General features: G+C 37.0%; 1 protein-coding gene across 3 annotated transcripts in view; it reads left to right on the forward strand.

The window, feature by feature from the left end:
- The window catches only part of DLG2 (discs large MAGUK scaffold protein 2), a 2,075,147-nt gene that overhangs the window by 512,070 nt on the left and 1,541,209 nt on the right, over positions 1 to 21,868 (forward strand). For 2 of the 3 annotated variants that reach the window (XM_032356653.1, XM_032356654.1), the window contains one exon: positions 5,074 to 5,169. In XM_032356653.1, the coding sequence (XP_032212544.1) occupies positions 5,074 to 5,169 (96 nt within the window). Of the gene's footprint in view, positions 1 to 5,073; positions 5,170 to 18,437; positions 18,860 to 21,868 lie in introns of those variants that run through there. The other variant, XM_032356656.1, reaches the window with a different exon arrangement.

A 21,868-nucleotide genomic window follows, 5' to 3' on the forward strand; every position in this document is an offset into this window, starting at 1 on the left:
ACTTATTTCAAGCACTTAGAATCATTTGACATTTTGACATCTAGATCAGTGGTTTTCAAACTAAGATGTGTCACATTCACACCAGAAATAGAGCTTGCAGGATCCTATCCCTACTGTTTCTGATTCAGCAGGTCGGGGTGAGACCCAAGGATTCGTCTAAAAAGTCTCCATGTGATGCTGATGGGGAAAGGTTCAAGGGTAAGTGAGTTTAGGTAAGGAAGTAGTTCAGGAATTTAGTGTAGTGGTTAGATACATAGACTTATTCAGAGAGAACATACATTCAGAGAGAACTAGGTTCTCTGTTTCTCACCCATGAAATAAGGATGAATTTAGAATTTAGTGTTTACTTCAAAGGTTTTCCTTTTTCATCTAAATGAGATAATGCATATAAAGTATGTATCAGTATCTTCAAAGCAGAACATAGCTTATTATAACTTTTCATTAAATTATTCAACTGCATGTTAAGTCTATAAACAATCTTTCAAGAATACTGATTCTGGGGAGAAGATCAGAGATAGATTGCAAGTTTTGGAAAAAAGTGATCAAGGGTCTTTCTTTTATTTTATTTTATTAAAGAATGAAGGAAGTATATAAGGATAGAATAAAATTACTATTTCCATGAGAGCTAAATTGATGGGATGTTACCAGTTGAAGAAATAATGGTGGAGATATGAAAGCATAGAAAGCCAGTCAAGGTATTGAGATTCAGGAAGTATATATGGAACACCAACTGGAAGAGGTAGGAACGTTGTAGATTCATATCATCTAACCCAGCTGTGGGATGGTTGATAAGGAGGAAGAAGACTCTGCAGTGGATGAGATAATCTCCATATTATAGATGACACTTAGCTAGTAAGTGGAGATAAAAGGACCACTCATTTCTTCCATACCCTAAAACCCATGCTCTTTCTTTCTGAACATGATGCCTTTCAAAGCCCATACTATTTCCTGTTAGACTGAATACTCTTGCTTGTTTGGATAACTTCTTGTCTTTAGAATTCTCTGTCCCATTAGATGGATGGGAGGATGGAGAAATACATGGAAGATAGATAATGTATATTATTGTTTTTGATATCCAGGAATCAATAAGCAAGTTAATAAATATTAACATAAATATACAATCTCCAGGGTATAGATGCATTTTTAGAGAATGATAAATATTAATAATAATACTTAGTGTATATTGTTTAGTAGATGAAAAAAAAGGTTAAAGTAGATGACTATATGGATTCCTGGATGAAGGAACAAATAAACAAACAGGGAACAAATGCTCTTATCTGACTTAAAATGACAAGCTCAGCTACCTGAGGGTACCTAGGTATCTTCTGCAACAGAAACATGAAGTCCTTTACTTTGTGGTCTGCCTGGAACTGTGGATTTGCTGACATGTTTGGTCTGGCAGTGGATCCAGGCAACAATAGTAGCGGTGCAGACTCAATCAGATTGATTTCAGATGGTTTCATCAGGTCCTTGCAGCGGGCATCTACAGTGAGCAGCCCTGATTTGAATCGTTCATGACCCCAGGGAGGAGTGTGTTTAATTTGCCAGTCTCTAGTATTCAAACAGGACAGGTAGAACTTTTAGGCCATTGACAATACCCCAAGAGTCAGTAAAAATACAACAGGGTTTATCAGGAAGCACACTTACCAGAGGTACAAGAATGACCTTGAGTTCTGCCACCTAAGTGGAGGAGCTTCCATTTTCAGTTCTGCATACCTGGAACTAAACACAAATTTCATCATCGCAATGAGCACCACCAGCTTCAGTTTAGTGAAACTATTAGTGAAGCAGGCCCAGGCTCTTAGTGAAACCTGTGAATCCAGGACCCCATTGAAGCAGCAGCTTTGCCTCAGGGGATTTTGAGCAGAGGGTGCTTCTCTTTACCAGAGCTTGTAATCAATCTCTCTCACTCACAAAGTGTTATAGTTCAGAGGTGTCAGTAATGTTGTGAGCCTGCAAAGACAAAGAGCCTGCCACAGCTTGCTGAGCTCTTCCAGTAGAGCCAGTTGTTTTGGGCCTTACTTTAAGGATGCTGATTTGTGCCCTAGCTGGTAACATGGCCAGGTAAGATCATACTGGCTCCAATATTCAGAATCTAATAAGGTGCTGGGCTTCTTTTTGCTTGATGGTTGAGGCTAAAAAGACAGAAGTATCTCCTTGATTGCTGGAGGGAATTTGCTCAGATAGCCCCTTAGTTTTGTCAGAGTTTATCATCCACTGCTGCTAGTTGAGGCTTCTGACTTGCCAAGTAATAGGACACCATCTTAGTTAACAATTTGAAGCCACTCGAACCAAATCTTAATGGCAAATAGAAGAAGAATTTAGGTATTGAGGAAGTGCTATAAACATACTGGAAGCCTTGCCATATGAATAAAAATTGGTCTTGGACCTTGAGTGCCAGTGGAATAGAAGAAAGATGATGGAAAGGGAACATACCAAGGGCCATCAGTTAGTGCAGTGGATTTAGTTACAGTTACGTGTTTGGAATAGTTGAGGCAATGGGATCAACAGCAGAATCAATAATCCACCGTGAGCCTCCAGATCCTATTAGCCTATTTTGCTGGCCATGCTTGGCTGCTGTTCTAAGATATTTTTCTTGGATTACTGTCCCTGCTTCCTTTAAGTCCTTAGGGGGACGATTTCCTTTCTTCTTCCTAAGATTCTCAACTTTTTTGTGGGGCTACCAAGAGAAAATAGAAAAAAGAATTAGAAGGAATGATTTATGTGTTCTGTTAGTATTTCTTTACACATAGCTTTTACTGATCAAGAGAATGCCTTCTGTACTTTCTGAGAATTTACAATGAAATGTTAATACCAATTATACATCCAGCAGTGAAAACCACACAGCTTTTCTACTTCATGGTAAACCCTGCCCAAATCCAATCAGCTGAATTCTGTCCCTCCTTCTTCCAGCTCATGGAACCTAGCCGACTGTGATTTGGATGACTGTATGCAACAGATCTGTAAGAGTATGAGTGCTTTCTCTCCCAGAAGTTCTCCAGCATATTTCTTTGGGTCTCTATGACCTTTATTCCCTCTTAGGAGCAGGAAACTTTAATTTCATTCTTAATCATCTTTTTCCTTAAAGCATCTGAGGTCAGTATAACAGGGAAGGGAAGGACCATGAATCTTGGACAATGAGAGCAGCTCTGTGCAGTAAGAAGGCCCATTTACTTGTGATTTCAAGGGGTGTGTAGATGGTTTGCTAATAACTGTTTTTGGTTCAACTGAAGTCCTATAACAGCACCAACGCCATCAACACTGCCAACCTAAAGACTGGCATATTAACCATGGGCTTCCCCAGGACACAAGGTGTGGTGGTGCTATTTCATGTAGATGCCCATCACTCATGTGGATGCCCACAGTAAGGCCCTGATGAGACCAATGGGAATAAAGCTGCTCACTGAGCCTGCATTGCCATAATTGTTGCTTGCATTCAACATCATTATGAAAATGGCAGCAATCTGGACTGAGCAAAAAGTAAATGACTCTGTATTTCTGGTGTCAAAGCTACCTTGGTATCCTCAGATAGGTGAGCTTCACATTCCTCTTAGCCAGATTGGAGCCCAGTTTCTTCTTTTTTCCTTTAGTTAAATGTTCATCAATTTATTTAACTTAATCTTTATTTTTTCATTCATTAAATAAATATTTATTAATCTCTAGAAATTGATAAATAGTAAGATATAATACCTGTCCTCCAAGTAACTCTAATAGGACAGACAGATATATAAACATGTGATTTATAATGCAATATTTTAATCACAATGGCTCATGTAAACTATGGAAGAAGAGGAGCATCTACAATAGACGAGAATCAAGGAAATATTGGTTTCTGCTCATAATAGTTGCTTGTTTCTCTCCTTTCATAATCAGCATGGGTAAATTGCCCTATAACTGTAGTCTGAAAAAGAGTGGGAACTTCTGCTCATCCAGAATGAATCTTGGGACTTGAGGGTGACTTGTAGATTGGTGAAGATGTCCCACCATCAGGGGTTAGTCAGCAACAACCAGGGCACCATCTGGGAGCTGTCTTTGGGTTTATTTCCCAGTACTTGGCCTGGAATCACTTCGTAAATTCCTTTATTCATAACTCGAAAATGCCTTAACAGTTATTAAACTGGAGGATCATTATTAAGCAGTTGAGCATAAAGTTCATTAACATGTTGACTACCAATTCCCAAGGGGATCCTAGAAATCCCGTCCATCAGTCTGCAAGTCTCTGATCCTTTCTTTTCCAGAAAACCATGAGTGTCAGCATTCTGTCCTCATCACAACTGTCAAGAACTGTGAAGGGTCTAAGATTAAACCCTACTTGTAATCTAAGACATGGTTACATCTAAGACATGGTTAATCTAAGACATGACATGGTTTCATGAATGCCAGAATGTCGCAAAACTCCTAGGACAAAGCCAAGGGACTTTATTATCTACCACTGTAGCATAGCTAGATAGCAGTTTCTCAAGCCCCAGTGCCTATAGGATGATGCAAAATTGGCCAAGTGATATATTCCCATGCAGTGGAGAATAACCCTCAGTCTAGGGAATGGAAATTTTTTACGATGTTCAGTAAGCAAACTTATCTTCTGCTCTGGAAGTAAATCCAAACTTTGGTTATACAAAGAGTATAATAATCAATAATTATTATCAATAATTATTGATTAATAATCAATTAATCAGAGTAGAGATTCCTGCAAGTATGGGAATTTACATAAGATGAGATTAACCCGTCTGTGTTCATCTTCCTATTAATCATGTTCAGCTTTTACCAGATTATCAAGTTATACTTGAATCACCTATGTTTAACAGTCCCTGGTGAAAAGCTTTGAAATTTATAAAAACTTGCCTTTGAATAACTGTCCCATTTTATGTTTTCTCTTTGGGAGCAATGTAAAAATGGGTTAGAAAGTGCAGTCATATTCTAAAACTAACATAAGCAATACTGAATAATATTTATTTAGGTCGTAGACATTTTAATGTGCATGCTAAAAGTTTGAAGAACAAACATTTAATTCACGTTGCAGAGAACAAATAGGGAAGTATTGCTTTCTTAAACTTTTTTTTTCTTTTTTTTTAGCTTACAGATTGCAGTGGGCCGAAAGAAAATGCTTCATGTATTGAGCAAAATAAAGACGATCAGTGTTTTGAAAATGAAACTGGCAAAAAGACAAGAGTAAGTGTTAAGAGTGTTTTCTTTGTTTCTGCGTTTAATGGGAAAGATATGTTTTTTTCTCTGTGAAGTGTAACCTAATTTCACCTGGTCAGCATATTGGGTTCTCCTGCTACTGAGTTGACATTGGGTATGTATCATTTTGAACAGTTGTTGTGTTTTCATTTTTGAGAATTTTATGTTCTTTGTGTGTTTTGTTGTATATTCTTAAGTTGCTGGTAATCACACAAGTGTTTGATAAGCTACTTCACTTCTCCTGTCTTCTCCTGTATGGTTCAGGACAGAGGAACCCTCATGTGAGACTTCAGTAGTGGCTTTTTAGGTCCTATTAGAGGTCTTTCTTTCTTTCTTTCTTTCATTTTTTTTAGATTTTATTTATTTATTTGTCAGTGAGAAAGACAGTGGGAGAGAGAATATAAGGAGGAGTGGGAGAGGGAGAAGTAGGTAGCCCGATGCATGACTGGATGCCAGGACCCTGAGATCATGACCTGAGCCAAAGGCAGACACTTAAGGACTGAGCCACCAAGGCGCCCCCTATTGGGGTTTTTGGGCAATAGCTTCCCCTAAGAAATCTGAAATATACTTCAATCATACTTTTTTGTGGTTGTCATGTATATTTATTCAAAATAGGGAATCCCAGTCATCTATATGGTAATGTTAAAGAGATCACAGTGCTTTATATGATGCTTTAGATTCAAGAATAACTTGAATCCAGTGAAAGTATGTGTATTTCCAAGTACAAATATTTTATTAATCAGTAACCTCAGATTTATTTCTGATCGATTGCCACAAACTGATCCTTATTTAACCTAATGATATAAACTGGGGTTCCATTTTTCATTTTATTGGTAAAGACATCAAATTTAATCATGAAAACAAGAAAATAAATCATGATTATTTTTATGAACATCTGATAAGTATTTAAAGCACACATAAAATTATCTTGGGAGATGATTCCCAAGTATTGGCTTTATTTAAGCTTTTTGAAATATGCCTTCAGTGATGTTGCTTCTTTCCTTTCTTCTGAATCTTCTGTTAGTAAGCAGAAGGAGTCTTCATTATGGCTCTATAAGCCTTCAAGTTTCTTTCAAATATGGGGTGGTATGTCTACTGAATGGTAAATGTCGGTAAAGGACAGTTTTTCTGTTGATTATCATTTATAACCGGGCTGTTTTCTGTCACTGCCAATTAGTTGAGTCTCTTAATGTTGACTTGATCTTGGAACCTGGGCAAAGTTCTGAGTCAGTTACAATTATGAATTTTCATCCTTATGAAATGGGGTCTGGAGAGAATGGTCAAGAAAGAATGCTTCAGATATTTTGGAGTGCAACTTAGTGCCCGTGGGCAGAAAAAGCTGCACTTTTGCTATATGAAACTGGTGGTTATATGCTTAATGCTTTTGGGGGAGGGGATGTGCAGGGAATATTAGATCATAGCTGTCTTCAAATTTCTACTCCTAAAACTATTTTCACAAGGTTTCTCTGCTGCTTATCATTCAGCTCGATAATAGCTTTGGTAAGATACACAAGCAGATATGAGATCCTTTAAGAATGCAGCAGCCAGTACCTATTTGATCCTTATCAAAACTATGTAAGCTATAAGTCAGCCTTCTGGACTAAAGGTGGAAATTTTTCTGCTTCTATCCCTCATCAATGACTGTGAAGAATTTAGTTAACATAAGGAAGGTTGGATGGTAAGTTGTATTTCTCTTTGTAAGGAATCTGTGGAACCTAGAGCCAAATTTAACTAGTAAATAGTTTATGGACCACCTCTATAAAAGACTGTTGTCTCCTCTGCTGAAAAATATTTTGTTTAACATTGAATCTGTTATTCAAACTATTTGAGACTGTAATAATATGCTAAAAGTGTTTCCAGGAAAGGAAGTTATCTAATTTGGCAGTGGCACAATTTTTCTCCAAAAGGCGAGAGGGAGGGTGAATGTCCATACTAGACTCATGAATACTTAGAAAACAAATTTTTAGACTTCCTGACTGTCCAAAGGATATTTGTATTCTTGCTTCCTGAAAATGAAATCATCAGGCCTTAGGAGAATACAAATGTGCCAACTTGTCAAGCAGCTAAATTAAGTAAGTGCTGGTAAATATACTAGGAAAACTTTTGTGTTTTTATCATGGGAAAATATATTGCTAGCCTACATTATTTAAACTCTAAGAGCTTTAGTTTTTTAATCTCATAGGTTGGTTATGAGATTTTAATGAGATCTTAAATATGAACATGTTTTGTACTATCTGGCGAATAGTAGATTTTTATTCTTTTGAAATAAATTTTAAGTCTTAAATTTGTTCTGTTAAAATGGTAGACATTGTTACAGATAGTTCTTAGGGTTTCCTTGGGTCCCTATCTATATTACATAACTAAGTCTATACCATTTCTTTTTGACTGGAAACCCTTTGGTCAAGAGGCGCCTCCTGCCTTGATTTCTACTTGTTGCTGTTCAAAATAAGTTCTGATTAAATTAAAGTAAGCATCAGTGAGAAGTTCTTAATTATCTTGAGAAGAAAATTAATTCTGTCACAAACAAAAGGGTAGTCATGATTATTGTAAGAACACAAGATGTTACTGTAGCTATTTAGTTCATAGACAATTCTTCAAAGGCTATTGACAGTAAACCATAATTTAGAAATCACAGTTGTTTAGATCTATTACACTGGACGTTGGTTTCTTCATCTTCATAATTAGGGTGTTAGATCATATTATTTTTTTAGAAGGCGGCCGGTTAGCTCAGTTGGTTAGAGCGTGGTGCTGATATTATTTTTTTAGGATTCTTCCAGGTATAAAGTCTAATCATTTTGTGGCAGTCAATAGCAGACAAATTATATAGAGTCCACTAATAATACAATTATTAAATGGAGTCCACTAATTAAATTAACAAATTAAATAGAGTCCACTAATAATACAATTAAAGTATGTTAGCCAACATAGCTAATGAGCCTCACACAAATTTAGACTTATGTGATAGACATGTATCTAGAACAAAAAACAGGAACATCTTCATTATGCCACATTAGCTTGAGAAAATTTCAACAGCCCAGTTCATGGGCCAGTGATTCTTTTTTTCTTTTTTTTAAAAAAAGATTTTACATATTTATTTGACAGAGAGAGAGAGAGAGAGAGAGAGAGATACAGAGAGAACAAGCAGGGGGAAGGGGCAGAGGGAGATGGAGAAGCAGACTTCCTGCTGAGCAGGGAGACTCATGTAGGACTTGATCCCAGGATCCTGGGATAATGATCAGAGCCAAAGGCAGATGCTTAACCAACTGAGGCACCCAGGCACCCGGACCCATGATTCTTAAAGTATGATCCCCCAACAACCAGCATTAATATCTTCTAAAGACTTGTCAGAAAAGTTAATTCTTAGGCTCCACTTTAGATCAAGTGAATCAGAAATGCTCAGAAGGGGACCCAAACATCTGTATTTTAATGAGCCCTCCAATGGATTCTTAGGTTTGCCGCAATTTGAGAACCACTGCCATGAGTAGTAAACCTCTGACTTCCTTCTGAAGAGTCACTCGACATCTTTTCTGTAACATGCTTTAAAACAGTCAATTTAGGGAAGACCTAGAAAGGGATTCAAAGTTTTATAAGGCAATTAAGATAGAAGAAATGCACCATACATACTCTTTAGGTTTCTTGTTTGCAGTTCTCATTTGTTGGTGAGCCTCCCAAAAACTCTGTGTACTGATTTTCTAGCATCATTCAGAAACGTATTAATGTCTGTATTGCTCTCTACTCATGGTTGCCCACTTTTGACCATAGCTTAATTCATAACAGGCTTCTGGAAGTTATTATGCCAGGTGGGAGATGTCTTCCCTAAAAATATTGATTCATAAAAATCAGAATCAGAAATAACTTTTTAAAGATTTTATTTATTTTCTTGAGAGAGTAAGAAAAAGAGTGAGAATGGGAGAGAGAGAGAGCACAGAGAGAGAGGGAGAAGCAGGCTCTCCACTGAGCAGGGAGACAGATGTAGGGCTCCATCCCAGGACCCTGGGATCATGACCTGAGCCAAAGGCAGCTGCTTAACTGACTGAGCCACCCAGGTGCCCTAGAAATAACTTCCATTTACATTCCTTATCTTTGCTCAGCAGGGAAAATTACCCCATTTTTGTTATACTTTTAGTGGAATTTCAGTATGCTTGGAGATGCTTTTTGCCATCATTGAGGTTTAGACAATTGATTTCTGTCCTTTTACAAAGTAGTGTTTTCAACTGCAAACTTTAGCTTGCTCCAGTTTCAGGACTTACGAATCATGCCACTTGTCATATGATGTGGAAAACTCTGAAGTTACAAAGGGCAATAGAATTTGCAAAATTTATTATATATGTGTTTTCCAGAACTGATGAAATTTTATAAGTCTAGTAAGAAAATTACAATTAGGAAATGAAAATAAAGATATCAATGAGAATTCTAGACCTTTACTGATAAATATTTTAAATTTAATGTGGTTCCTTTATTTTATTATTCCTTTGAACAATCTGAAATAAGTGGAAGTATCTTTTAGGGCTATGCTCCGTGTTCAACTAAATCTAATAAACAAAAGGTGAAGTCTGGAGATACAGTTTTCTAGAATCCTAGTGAGAAACAATGAGGATTTCTAATCAGATCACTGGGAGAGAAGGGACTTTTGACAGGACTTGGTTAACAAGTAGATTTGAGAAATGGGTGATAGCAGAATGAAAATGGGGATATTTAGGTTGTCTAATGGACAAGCAGAATGAATTCAATAATGACGTCTTAAATTTGAGATAATGGCAGCTAAGGGGAAGTATTATTAGAGTGTTGGAAAAATTGGTTAAGAACCAAGTGTGATGTCAAAAGTAAGACAGTGTGATAGAGTGAAAAGAGAATAAGGTCCACAGTCAGAGATCAGAGTTTATATCTTGGCTCTACCACTAATTAGTCACGCAACCTCAAGCAGATGAAATCGCCTCTATTGCTATTTGTAAAATGTAAGTAGTCTCTATCTTGTAGGGCCATAATAAGGAACAAATGAAACAGTTTTATATGAAAGGACTGATAGATAAATATTCTGATTATTGTTTACATTTGGAGACATGACTGGAGAACCAAAAGTCTCCTAAAAGCATTTAAGTTTTAGATAATGTTTTGGTTCTTTGGTACTTTAATTTTTTTTTATTAAAGATTTTATTCATTTATTTGACAGACAGCACAGGTAGGCAGAGAGGCAGTCAGAGAGAGAGGAGGAAGCAGGCTCCCTGCTGAGCAGAGAGCCCGATGCGGGGCTCCATCCCAGGTACCCTGGGATCATGACCTAAGCCGAAGGCAGAGGCTTTAACCCACTGAGCCACCCTGGTGCCCCAGGTCTTTGGTACTTTAAATCTAATTTCTTAAGCAGAAAAGAGCTAATCTTGTGAATTAAAACTGGTGAAGGTATTAAGTGGATACTATGCAAATACTACACTGGATGGGACATAAAATTAGGTCCCTTTTAACAAGAACAGAGAGGTAATTGGGTGCAGAGAAATTTGACTATAAGAAACTATCAGACTATTAGCCACTCTGGAAAACAGCATGGAGGTTCCTCAAAATGTTGAAAATAGAACTGCCCTATGACCCAGCAATTGCACTATTGGGTATTTACCCTAAAGATACAAACGTAGTGATCCAAAGGGGCACGTGCACCCGAATGTTTATAGCAGCAATGTCCACAATAGCCAAACTATGGAAAGAACCTAGATGTCCATCAATAGATGAATGGATCAAGAAGATGTGGTATATATACACAATGTTTTTTTTTTTTTTAAAGATTTTATTTATTTATTTGACAGAGCAAGATCACAAGTAGGCAGAGAGGCAGAGAGAGAGAGGAGGAAGCAGGCTCCCTGCTGAGCAGAGAGCCTGATGCGGGACTCGATCCCAGGATCCTGAGATCATGACCTGAGCCGAAGGCAGCCGCTTAACCCACTGAGCCACCCAGGCTCCCCTGTTTGTTTGTTTTAAGGAATGAGAGCAGAATAGGGATTTCCTTGCCTTACGTAGGTACCTTAGATGCTCTCCATGGTCCTTATTTTAAAATGGTTCCAAGTTAATCTTCCTGGAGAACTAAGTTCAGAAATCCCACAGAATCATCCTCTCACCCCACCCCATATCAACTTCAAGTTCCACACAGCAAGGCTTACCAACTGATTGCCCCCAGTCTGAAAAAAAGCACAGACTCCGAGGATTAAAAGTAATTTTTTAAATTAAATTTATTTATTTTCAGCATAACAGTATTAATTATTTTTGCACCACACCCAGTGCTCCATGCAATCTGTGCCCTCTCTAATACCCACCACCTGGTACCCCAACCTCCCACCCCTGCCATTTCAAAACCCTCAGGTTGTTTTTCAGAGTCCATAGTCTCTCATGGTTCACCTCCCCTTCCAATTTCCCCTAACTCCCTTCTCCTCTCTAACTCCCTATGTCCTCCATGCTATTTGTTATGCTCAAATAAGTAATTTTAATAGTAATTTGAAGTAATGATTCTGCTCAGTCCTAAATTTCTTCTACTACTGCCCTATAAGGGAGAATCTATCTTCTCCTGGAAAGCCTCTAGTTATAGGATATTTACCAGCTCACAGGGTGTTCACTCCATCTGGGCAAGTTTAAATATTATGTAGTTATTTATTAAAATTAAACTCATGATATTCAGACCATTTTAGCACTGAGTATATTTTCTGTTTCCTAATGTCAGTGAAAGCAAAATGGTAAACTTCTAAGTATCTGGATTAATGGGGAATAATCTTTTCTTTTTAATGAGTTACTGTAGTTAACTCTGGCTAATTTGGTTTACTAACGTAAAAGGTAGAATGTAATTACTCCTCATTTTCTGGTTGTTGAAGATATCGTGCTTTATCTTTGAGCATCTTGTAAGGCCTCAGGGTCAGTGATCTGCCTTTTAAAGAACAATGACTAGACTTCTTAACTAGTAATGCAGGAGATCAGGTTTTTGTATTACCAACTCTGACATATTCATAAAGCAATTTTAGCTAGTCAATCCAAATGTCAATTTACTGATTTACTAGTTGCCTCTGAAGCAACACAAATACTACAGAAATGATATTCTGGTCATTTGATATTTCTGTATTTAGGAACTTGGGTTTTGTTTTGTTTTGTTTTGCTTTACAAATGTTTGAAAACAGCAAACCATACACTGACGGTTCAGAGAATATTCAGATATAGAGCCCTCAAACCAAACATTTGAAGTTTATGGCATTTACTACCTGGATAGGTGAGTTAATGATTTTGAAAGTACATCAGATCCGCATTATACCGAAGACCGTATGGGACTTGGCATTAGATGATCAAGCTTCATGACCTGGTTCATCTGCTAAGTCAGTAGCGTGCCCACCATGCACTAGTTTACCAACTGAATAGCTATATAAATTTGAGTAAGTCAATTTTTTCTGAGTCTCAGTTTCGTCACCTGTAAAATTATACTTAATTCGCTGGTTGTAAATACTCAATGAGAATATGTATATGAATGTGTCTAATTACAGCCTGCCAAATAAAAAGTTAATGCTAAATCTGAAAATTACTCTTTATTTTCTGTATTTGTAAATACTATGGTTAGTGTAAACACATATTGAGAAACCAAGCTATATTAAAAGTGATAGAGTGCAAATCTCATGTTGTATCCTGATTCTAACACTGTTTAAAAAAAAAAAAAAGTTTCTCTGGGATACATCTTACTATTCATTCAAAAAAGACTTTCACATCTGCTACACATCTGGCCACTGTTCTAAATACTGGTGATACAGCCACAGACAAAACAGATAAACTTCTTGCTCCCAGGAATACATTTCAAATAAAAGATGTGGTACGATATGAATAAAGAAGATAATTTCAGATTGTGATGTTTCCTATGAAGGAAATAAATAGGATTACTTAATAGAGAATGATAGAAGGGAATGTAATTTAATTAAGGAGGTCAGTTGGGGAAGGTCTTACAAAGTGCTAATATCTGAGCAGAGACTTTAATGAAGAGAAATGAGACAGCTGTATGGAAACCCAGGGGAAGAGGGTTTCAGACAGAGGGAGCAACAAATTCAAGGCCACGAGGAAGAATGAGAGTGAAACACTTATGTTTGAGGAAGAGATAGCAGGCCAGTGTGATGGGATTTAAAAAGGTAGAGTGTGGGAAGGGCAGTTAACAAATACTCCAGAGGGGATTAAATCAACTTGAAAACCAAATAGCATTTCAGATCATATAGCTTTCCAGATTTGTGGCCTATGCACAATTATTGGGATTATTAGACTCTATTCGACTCACAGCATTGTATAATAGTATGAAAAAATTAAGCTTTATAAGGAATGTACTTAATGTTCAACAAACTTTATATAAACTTTTTTTTTAGGGCAGTGGTTTTTATTGAATTTTTTTTTATCATTTATAGTTTACCACGTGTAATTATCTAAATTTCAAAGATTGTTTCAATTTGATGATAATAAGGGGGAGTGTTTACATGGTTATCAGTTACATATGTTTCAGTTCACTTACATGAGCAAAACTGACATGCAAACCATTGTGGAAAAGTAGGTGAAAATGAACCCTTCTTGATTTCTGGTGGTAATATTCAATTCCTTCAAAAATTTTATTTAATATTTATGTGTGCCTTACAAAGAAAACTACATACTTAACATACACAGAATACGTAGACTCCTACCTTTCCTAAATCATTTTCAAGATGTGATACCACCCAGATATTTTTTCATCATGGAAACTGTCTAGAGAAGTCAGTCCTTTTCTAGTTGATCCTAATTTCCTATTTGCCTCTGGAGAGTTTGGAAATGAGGGCAGGCATTTTGCCATGATCTGCCTGAAGTCTATTTATTTTACTAAGCTAACAAGCTATGCAGATGTCATTTGTGCGCCTGCTGTCCTGGGTATATGGAGAACAGACAGACGGGATGGAAGTCCATGTGGGTGGATTTCTTCAGTTATTTCCCTTGGAGCTAATCTTTCTAACTGGAGGCTATTCCTTGTGGGCTACTCCCAAGGCCCTTATAAGCTGTAACGACCTCAGTATAGGAGCCCAGAGATGTGCCTGTCTTTTTAGGGAGAATGCAAGTTGTTTGTAATTAGTCTGCACAGAGTCGAAGCTACCTTCTGCTGGAGAAGGCCTTTCCCATCTGTTTGTGTCTCACTGTGAGGTTGGACCCACCCAGCGAGGTAGAAACTGCCTCAGGTTTTGGGGTATGGAAAGCACGATGTATTCTGGTTTGGAGTAACTTAGGGGCTGTGTCACCTACGGTGAATTACATAATCTCAGAGAGCTTCAGTTTCTTTATGCACGAAACAGGGGTTGTATTTCCTTTTTGAAGGGTATAGTGACCATCAGAGATAGTATGTATAAAGTATCTGCCACATTACTTCTGATAATAGCCACATGACAAATATAAATATAATAAATATAATATTTGTATTTGCAAATATCTTCAGATATATGTTTAGATATATAAAACCAATCTATTTCTTAAATATTCAATACATGTAATATATAGTCTCTCATATATATATTCATATATCTATATATCTCACTATCAATGATAGCTATCTGTACATATGGTTCTCAAGTAGATGAAGAGTGCATATCATAGGTTAAAAATATCTCTTATCAAAAAAAAAATAAACAACATAACTGAATCTGTGATCATTCTTTCCTCCCCCAATATTTATTTTGTACCTCTTAAGTACGGATATCATACTAGGTGGCAGAGAATTGCATTATATCTGTACTCGAGGGGTTTAGATTCTAGGAGAATAAGCAAAGGATATTTTTCACTCAGACTCTTTTCCCCCCATGGGGGGAAAAACAAAATAAAGTAATGCATATAAATAGTTAGGATACAGGCTTAGTACAGGTAATTTATAAAAGTAATTTTCTGATATCAAACCTCCAATGGTAGATTTTACTTAGAATCAATATGTTCCTGGATTTGTATCATTAACCTTAAGGAATATCAAATCACATAAAGCAATTTTCAGGCTGTGGCTTTATATCTTGGCAAATACTTCTTGTGAAATCACAGACCCAATTGAGCTCTATGTCTGTAAAAAAAAAAAAAGAAAAGAAAAGAAAAAAAAAAGAAAGAAAAGCTTCAAGATGATGCCTTGTTAATTTTAAAAATAAAAGAATGTTTCCCTTGAGACAAAGAAGTGGATTATCTTCTATCATCTTTACATCTGAGGAAAATCAATGGAGAGCAAGGTATACACAAAGTAGAACTATAGAACTATACTTCAAAATGTTAGTTATTTTCTTTTATCTAAACATTCAAATGTTGTCCAATTAATCACATGTGGTAAACACAACCTAATGATTATAGAACATGTATATTCCACATGCTTTTAGAGCACATTTGTACTCACTGAACATTACATGAATGATGCTCTATTTTTTCCCCAGCAGAGGCTGCATGTTGTTTGTAAAATGCCTGCTCTAAAGTGCTTTTATTTAATGGAAACCCACTGGATGTGTACGTGTAAGCTGCTTGCATAAAGATGAAAAATAGTATTGATTTACTTCTTTTTCAAATACTAAAGTGTGCATTACATTCTTCTTCCTCACAACTCCTAGCTAATCCTGTGGGTCCTTCTCAACTCAGTACAAGGTTCTTCTCTGTATAGCTTTCCCTGGCTCCTCTATTCTGGATTAAATGCCTCTGTGTTGTGATTCTCAAATACCCCAAGTACTTGCTGTATTGTACTAGTTGATTCATTTGTAGGCAGGAATTTGGCTAGCTTTTACTCACCCTCGTGTCCCCACATAAGTACATACATTGTGAAGCCCATTTGTTGAGTTAATGAGATACTGCAGTAGGTAAAGGGAATATAGAGTCAAAATTGCCAATAAAAAGCCTGTGTTCTAGTAAAAGATACAATCATTAATCCAAAAATCATATAGCAAGCCCTCAATAAACACATGTTAGGGGTGCCTGGGTGGCTCAGTGGGTTAAGCCTCTGCCTTTGGCTCAGGTCATGATCTCAGGGTTCTGGGATGGAGCCACGCCTCAGGCTCTCTGCTTAGCGGGAGCCTACCCTCCCCACCCCCTGCCCCGCCTGCCTCTCTCCCTATTTGTGATATCTCTATCTCTGTCAAATAAATAAATAAATCATTTTTTAAAAGATACTAAGTTAACTAATATTAAAACAAAACAAAACAAAACACATGTTAGATGAATGACTTCGGAAATGTACGTGGTATGCCAGAAGCTATGCTAGATGAGTTAGTTGCCTTCATTCTGTAGGCCTTTACAGTTTGTGGAGTGTTTTATCTGTGATTAGTCAGGCTGAAGGTTAGTCAAGCTTCCTATGTCAGTTTGTCCATATCTTAGCTTTCTCTACTCTATGGAAATGGATATGGTTCCAAAGATACCTTTCTTACAAGGGTACCTTGTAAAATATCCATCTTACTCTGCTACATGATTTATTTCCTTTCTCTAGTTCCTGAGTGTTTCTGTTACGATCACAACCAACAAAACTTGGGACTTGCAATAAGTTACTACGTAATTGTCCTGAGGAAGTCATTTAAATTTTCCAAGGTGGTAAGAATGTCACAAATGCTTTATCAACTTTAAAGTGCTGTAGGAACATAAAGCCTAATGATTTTGAGGATGAATATAGCAGTCAGTCAATCAGTTGCATATTGGATAGCTTGTTTGTGTCACAGAAACACTGAAACCTGGGAAAGTTCAAAGACATGATGTTATATATACTTGGAAACAAGTTTAGGAAGTAATGAGTTAAATTATTATTTTGATGTAATAAATGGGGAAGTAAATAGTCAAAGTGATGATTTTTTAACCTTTTGATATTGCTGAACCATACGATAGTCACCTAATTGAATGGACCAGAACCTGGGTTTTATTTGTGTTGTTTAACTTGGAAATAATCTGAACTTTATTACACCAGTAGGATACAGTTCTATAACTATAAAAAACAAGTTTTTGAACCCCCTTTTTTTCTTTTCTCCTCTGAACACATAACTGATTTGGTATGAACTTTTTGTTATTTTAAAAAAATCCGTAGGAAAGTGCATTCATTTTGGTAGAATAATGACATGTCAGTTTCTAAGACACTCATCTATTTAGCAATCGGGAAGATATCAAGGTTAGAACCTGAATAATTCATGAAAGGTGGATTAATTTTACATGTTCATCCCATTTTAAAATTGTTTATTGTAGAAACTATATTTTTTTAATGAAAAATGAGGGTGTGTGTGTGTGTGTGGTAGGTGGGGAATGGTTCTACTGGTATCTTAAAGAGGTAATCACAGTATGCATGGGTCCCTATTCTTAATGTTCTCAGTGATCTAATTGACCATGCGTTTTCTTCTTAGGAGGCAAAAGGAGGCACTGATTTTCCATTTTTATTGATCAGGTAGTGCTTTCCGTTCTGTCATTCATTCTCTCTAATTCCCCCACCCCTTCTCTCTGCACCCCTGTTTCTTTCTGTCTGTTCCCATCTGTCTTTGTCTATGTGTCTAATAGGATGAAGGAAAAGTATATTATTATCCAGAGTGATGCTTTTCAAACATCTCAAAGGCAGTCTGTGTAGCAGTTTTGCTGGAAGATAGGGAGGGATTTGAGGGGAGGGGGAAGGTTAATCACTTGGCTGTTGAAATGCTGCAGAAGGGAACACAAAGCTCAGCCCACATGAGTGCCCGCAGGCAGCCAGTGAGGAGGGAAAAGTTCGGGAAAAGAACTCTTTTCTTGTCTCTCAGAATGTGGAACTTTTGTAAACACGCTGGAACCTCCTGTCACCCCAATTTTATAATATACTTATTTCTTAAAATATTTAGGTTGTGTATTCACAGACGTCAGTGGCCACACAAATAAGTACGGAAAGAAAAGAAGAAATTTAATCTTTCTAAGTTAAACCTCCAGATCTGCAGTTTTTAATGTCCCTGGCCCGATTTTCCTTTTCCAGCTGTTAGTCATTTGTAAGAAGCTGCCCTTGTAATTGCAAGTGAGTTGGGATGTGATGTATTCAGCACTGCGTGCACCGTAGCTTTTCAGTCATATCTTTCGAGTCATTTAGACTCCCGGGGAATCATGTTCATAATAAATAGCTTTTTATTATCCAAAGCCGCTGTTCTGGCAGCAAAACGACAGCCCTTTGATAGATGGGCCGGGTAGTTTTTTTGTGTTGTGCTTACTCAGAGTTGTTAGTAGGAAAGACGAAGGCAGCAAAGGGGGGACTTTGGCAAAGCAGCTCTTATGGGTATACTGAAGCAGCAGATCAGAATTCAGAAACAAGAACGAGAGCTGAAATGTGATTCTCTGGTGCCTGGTGTAACACTTCTCTCCACCATAGAACTCTGCGGGGCACTCTCAGGAGCCTCGTTCCGATCTGCGAATCCACTAAAGGACCATGCAGCCGCGGAGCCCAGCAAGCCACCGGGAAGTTTTGCCGGAGCTGATTTCTAGGGGATTTTCCGGTGCCTAGGAGAATCCTGCTTGCTTTGAGCTGTATGGAGGAGGGCTCCAGTTTCCCATGAGGGGCCCCCTTGGAAAAGCCGTCTGTGCAGAATCCAGGCTCTGCTTCTCTCTGTGTGCTATTTATCAAAAGGCTTTTCTCACCTTTGCTGATTTGCTGGTGTGATTTCCATGTACTGAGAGTCCTGTGTAGGGATCCAGGATGGATTGCCTGTGCATTGTCACCACAAAGGTAGGATAGGAAACAGGGCTGTTGTGTGCAGCATTTTTCTATTATTATTCTGGTCCTGTAATTAAACAGCTCTGGTAGGTGCTGTCAGTTCATGAGATAAAATGATTAGTATAATGTACTTTGCTGGGCATTTTGTTCCCCATGATGGTCTGAGGGTCCTATCCTTATTTGATTTCAACTTCTTTAGTGATATTGTGTGTTTGTGCAAATGAAAGGGGAATTTGCCTGTGTTTTTTACGGGAAGGATTTGCTTTTGCCTCTATTTATAGCTCAGTATTAAAATATCTATAGTAGTAGTATAGCTTACACATCATTTTAACATAACATATAAGGGTAGTCTTTCTGAGTGTGATAATTATCTTTTCATTTAAAAACCATGTCTCCTATGCTTGAAGAAGCCAATCAGCTTTACTGTGCCTTGACGTATTGTTTCTGATTGGAGAATTCTGACATTCTGTATTTTAGTGATTTTTTTAAAGGAAAAAAATATCCTTAGGTCCTAATTTAAAATAAACAGACAAACAAACACAATAGTTAATGTTGAACCAATTCTATTTTGATTAGAAGCAAATGAAATATTTGCATTATCAGAGATAGAAATAAAAGTGGGATTGGAATAAAATCAATAGGCATTCCTTCTGTGGGTTTATAGAAAAGATCTAGAAATTTCAAATGCATTTTATTTTATTCTGTCATCAGTTCAAAATAAGATATTTAAATTTCATAAACACTGGTTATTTAAAATTACTATTATTTTTTAAAGAACTAATTAAAATATACTTATTCATCAGCTTCCTTTTTCACTTTGCATGTAGGCACACCATGAGTTAGGTTGAGCTATATCTTTTAGTATCTCACATTGATTAGACACCCATTAAACATGACAAAATCAATAGCTTAGTGCATAAGACTCATTAAGTGCAGATTTCCCACTGTGATCTCCTTTCACCACTAAAGAAAAGATTATTTAATTTTGAAGCCACAAGCCAAGTTCTTTTCCAGATTATATTTCAAAAGATCTTAATGGATCTCTTCCCACATGACCTAGTATCACATGGCAGCTTCATTGATGTCAATAGAGCTGAAGCCTAAAAATTTCTGTTGGGGTTAGTTGACCAGCCTCAAAATTACATGAATACCTTATTTTACTTTTAAAAGTTGCCAACCATCCAATTCAGTTTTTTCCAGGTAAGTCATCAAGAACAAACTAAAATAGATTTAAAAAAAAAAAAAAACGCTAAGTGAGAAATTTTATCTCCATAGGTTTTCTAGAAAAGGAAATAGTCTCTTGAACGTGTCGTACTTTCACTGACGTATTACACTCAGTGTTAGTTTTCTTGAGTGGTTACTGTCAGGTCTGACTTACATGTGTTTCATTTATCCCCAAATCATAATAACTGCAGGTACTGTGAAACATAATTGGTACTTTAAAAATAAGTTATGAAAAGTTATTAATTACAAACCCAAACTATAATCTGTTGCATTGAACAATTTGTTAAACAATTAAATCGGACACTGAAATCTTAGTTTCCTCAATTTGGAAAACATGATCTAGTTAAGAAAATATGTATGTGCTTTATATTCTTTTAACAAAGTATTAATGACCACATGTAAAATGAAAAATTACTATTCCACTTTAAATGCTATATCAGACATATATGTCATTATTCTAATATTTTGATTTATCATGTAAATTATACAACTCAACAGGACAAACACCTGTGTGAGAATTCATGAATTTTCTGAATTATATTCATGAATATTTCTAGGGTGGTACACATATCATCTTTATAGGACAAACATATTTACAACAAATTCATATTATGATGGTAGTAAATAATGCATGACTGATTTAAAAGCTCCATATGAGTGAGAGCCTTCCTGGCCAGCTTCAGATCCCAAATCCTGTCCACCCAAATCCTACTACCATTGGTACTTTCTTATTTTTCCCCAAGTGGCCGTGCACTGGGGATGTCCTTGCCACACTTTCCTGGGACTCTTTGATAGGACACTTAGCAACAACTTGGAAATTTTAATTCTAATTTGGCTCAACTTCCATCTCATTCTTCTCTAGCAATGAGTCTACCTTCTAGCTGCTCTGGCCGAGATGCTTTCTTCAAGTCTGCCTTTATGGCACCTCTGTGTGAACTGGAACTCCTAACTATCCTGATCTGTCCTGGGCTCCACCTCACCTACAGTGCTTCTCAGTATCACCCTTGTCAAAGTTTTCACTGGCAGGGAAACCTAAATACTTCCCCTGGTTCTCTTTTCTTCCTGTGTTGGCATGAAAGGCACTTACTGTCCCACTTGGACCCATGTCCTTCTATTACACTGTGGAAGTAAATTTCTCTTCATGTCTCTGCTCCACATTCCTAAGAATGGGTGTTAGAAGATTAATGAGAGGAGAGATGATGACAAATCAAGACAAAGCACTGTATAATGGCTTATAAAAGGATCTATTAGACATACCAGAGAAGTGTTTTTATTTTTAGCTTTTCTACATATAAAAAAGAAGTGACTGTGACACATTTTGTAATAATCTAACCCTTTTGATAAAATAATCCTATCCTAGATCTCACCCATAAAACTCAGGTTGCTTACTGTCTTAATTACTCTAGCCTGGTCGGACTGATTTGCCCTCAGGTTTGGGGTAAAATCTTTTAGGCCAGGAAATAATCAGAGCAACCAAAAACAGATTTTCTGCCACAGGGATCCCAAGGTCTTTTCAGATGTTCAGAAAACTCACTTTAAAAGCAGATTGAGTCATCTCTTTTATTTGACTGTTCCTGTCCAGTTTCACTTTCCACTCTTTTGTCACAGATGTCACTACTGAGAAAAAGAAGTAACATGACTTAGCGTGAAAAGTAGAACTCTAGAGCAAGAGTTGGACTTAAACTGTAGTTCTGACAATTACTAGCTTAAGGTTTACCAAGTTGTTTAACCTGATCTCCCTGAGCCTTGATTTCCTCATCTGTGAAAAGGGTGTATTATCTGTGTGTGAGTGATGCT

The sequence above is a fragment of the Mustela erminea genome, chromosome 9 (genome assembly GCF_009829155.1).
Source record: "Mustela erminea isolate mMusErm1 chromosome 9, mMusErm1.Pri, whole genome shotgun sequence".
Classification (NCBI taxonomy): Eukaryota; Metazoa; Chordata; class Mammalia; order Carnivora; family Mustelidae; genus Mustela; species Mustela erminea.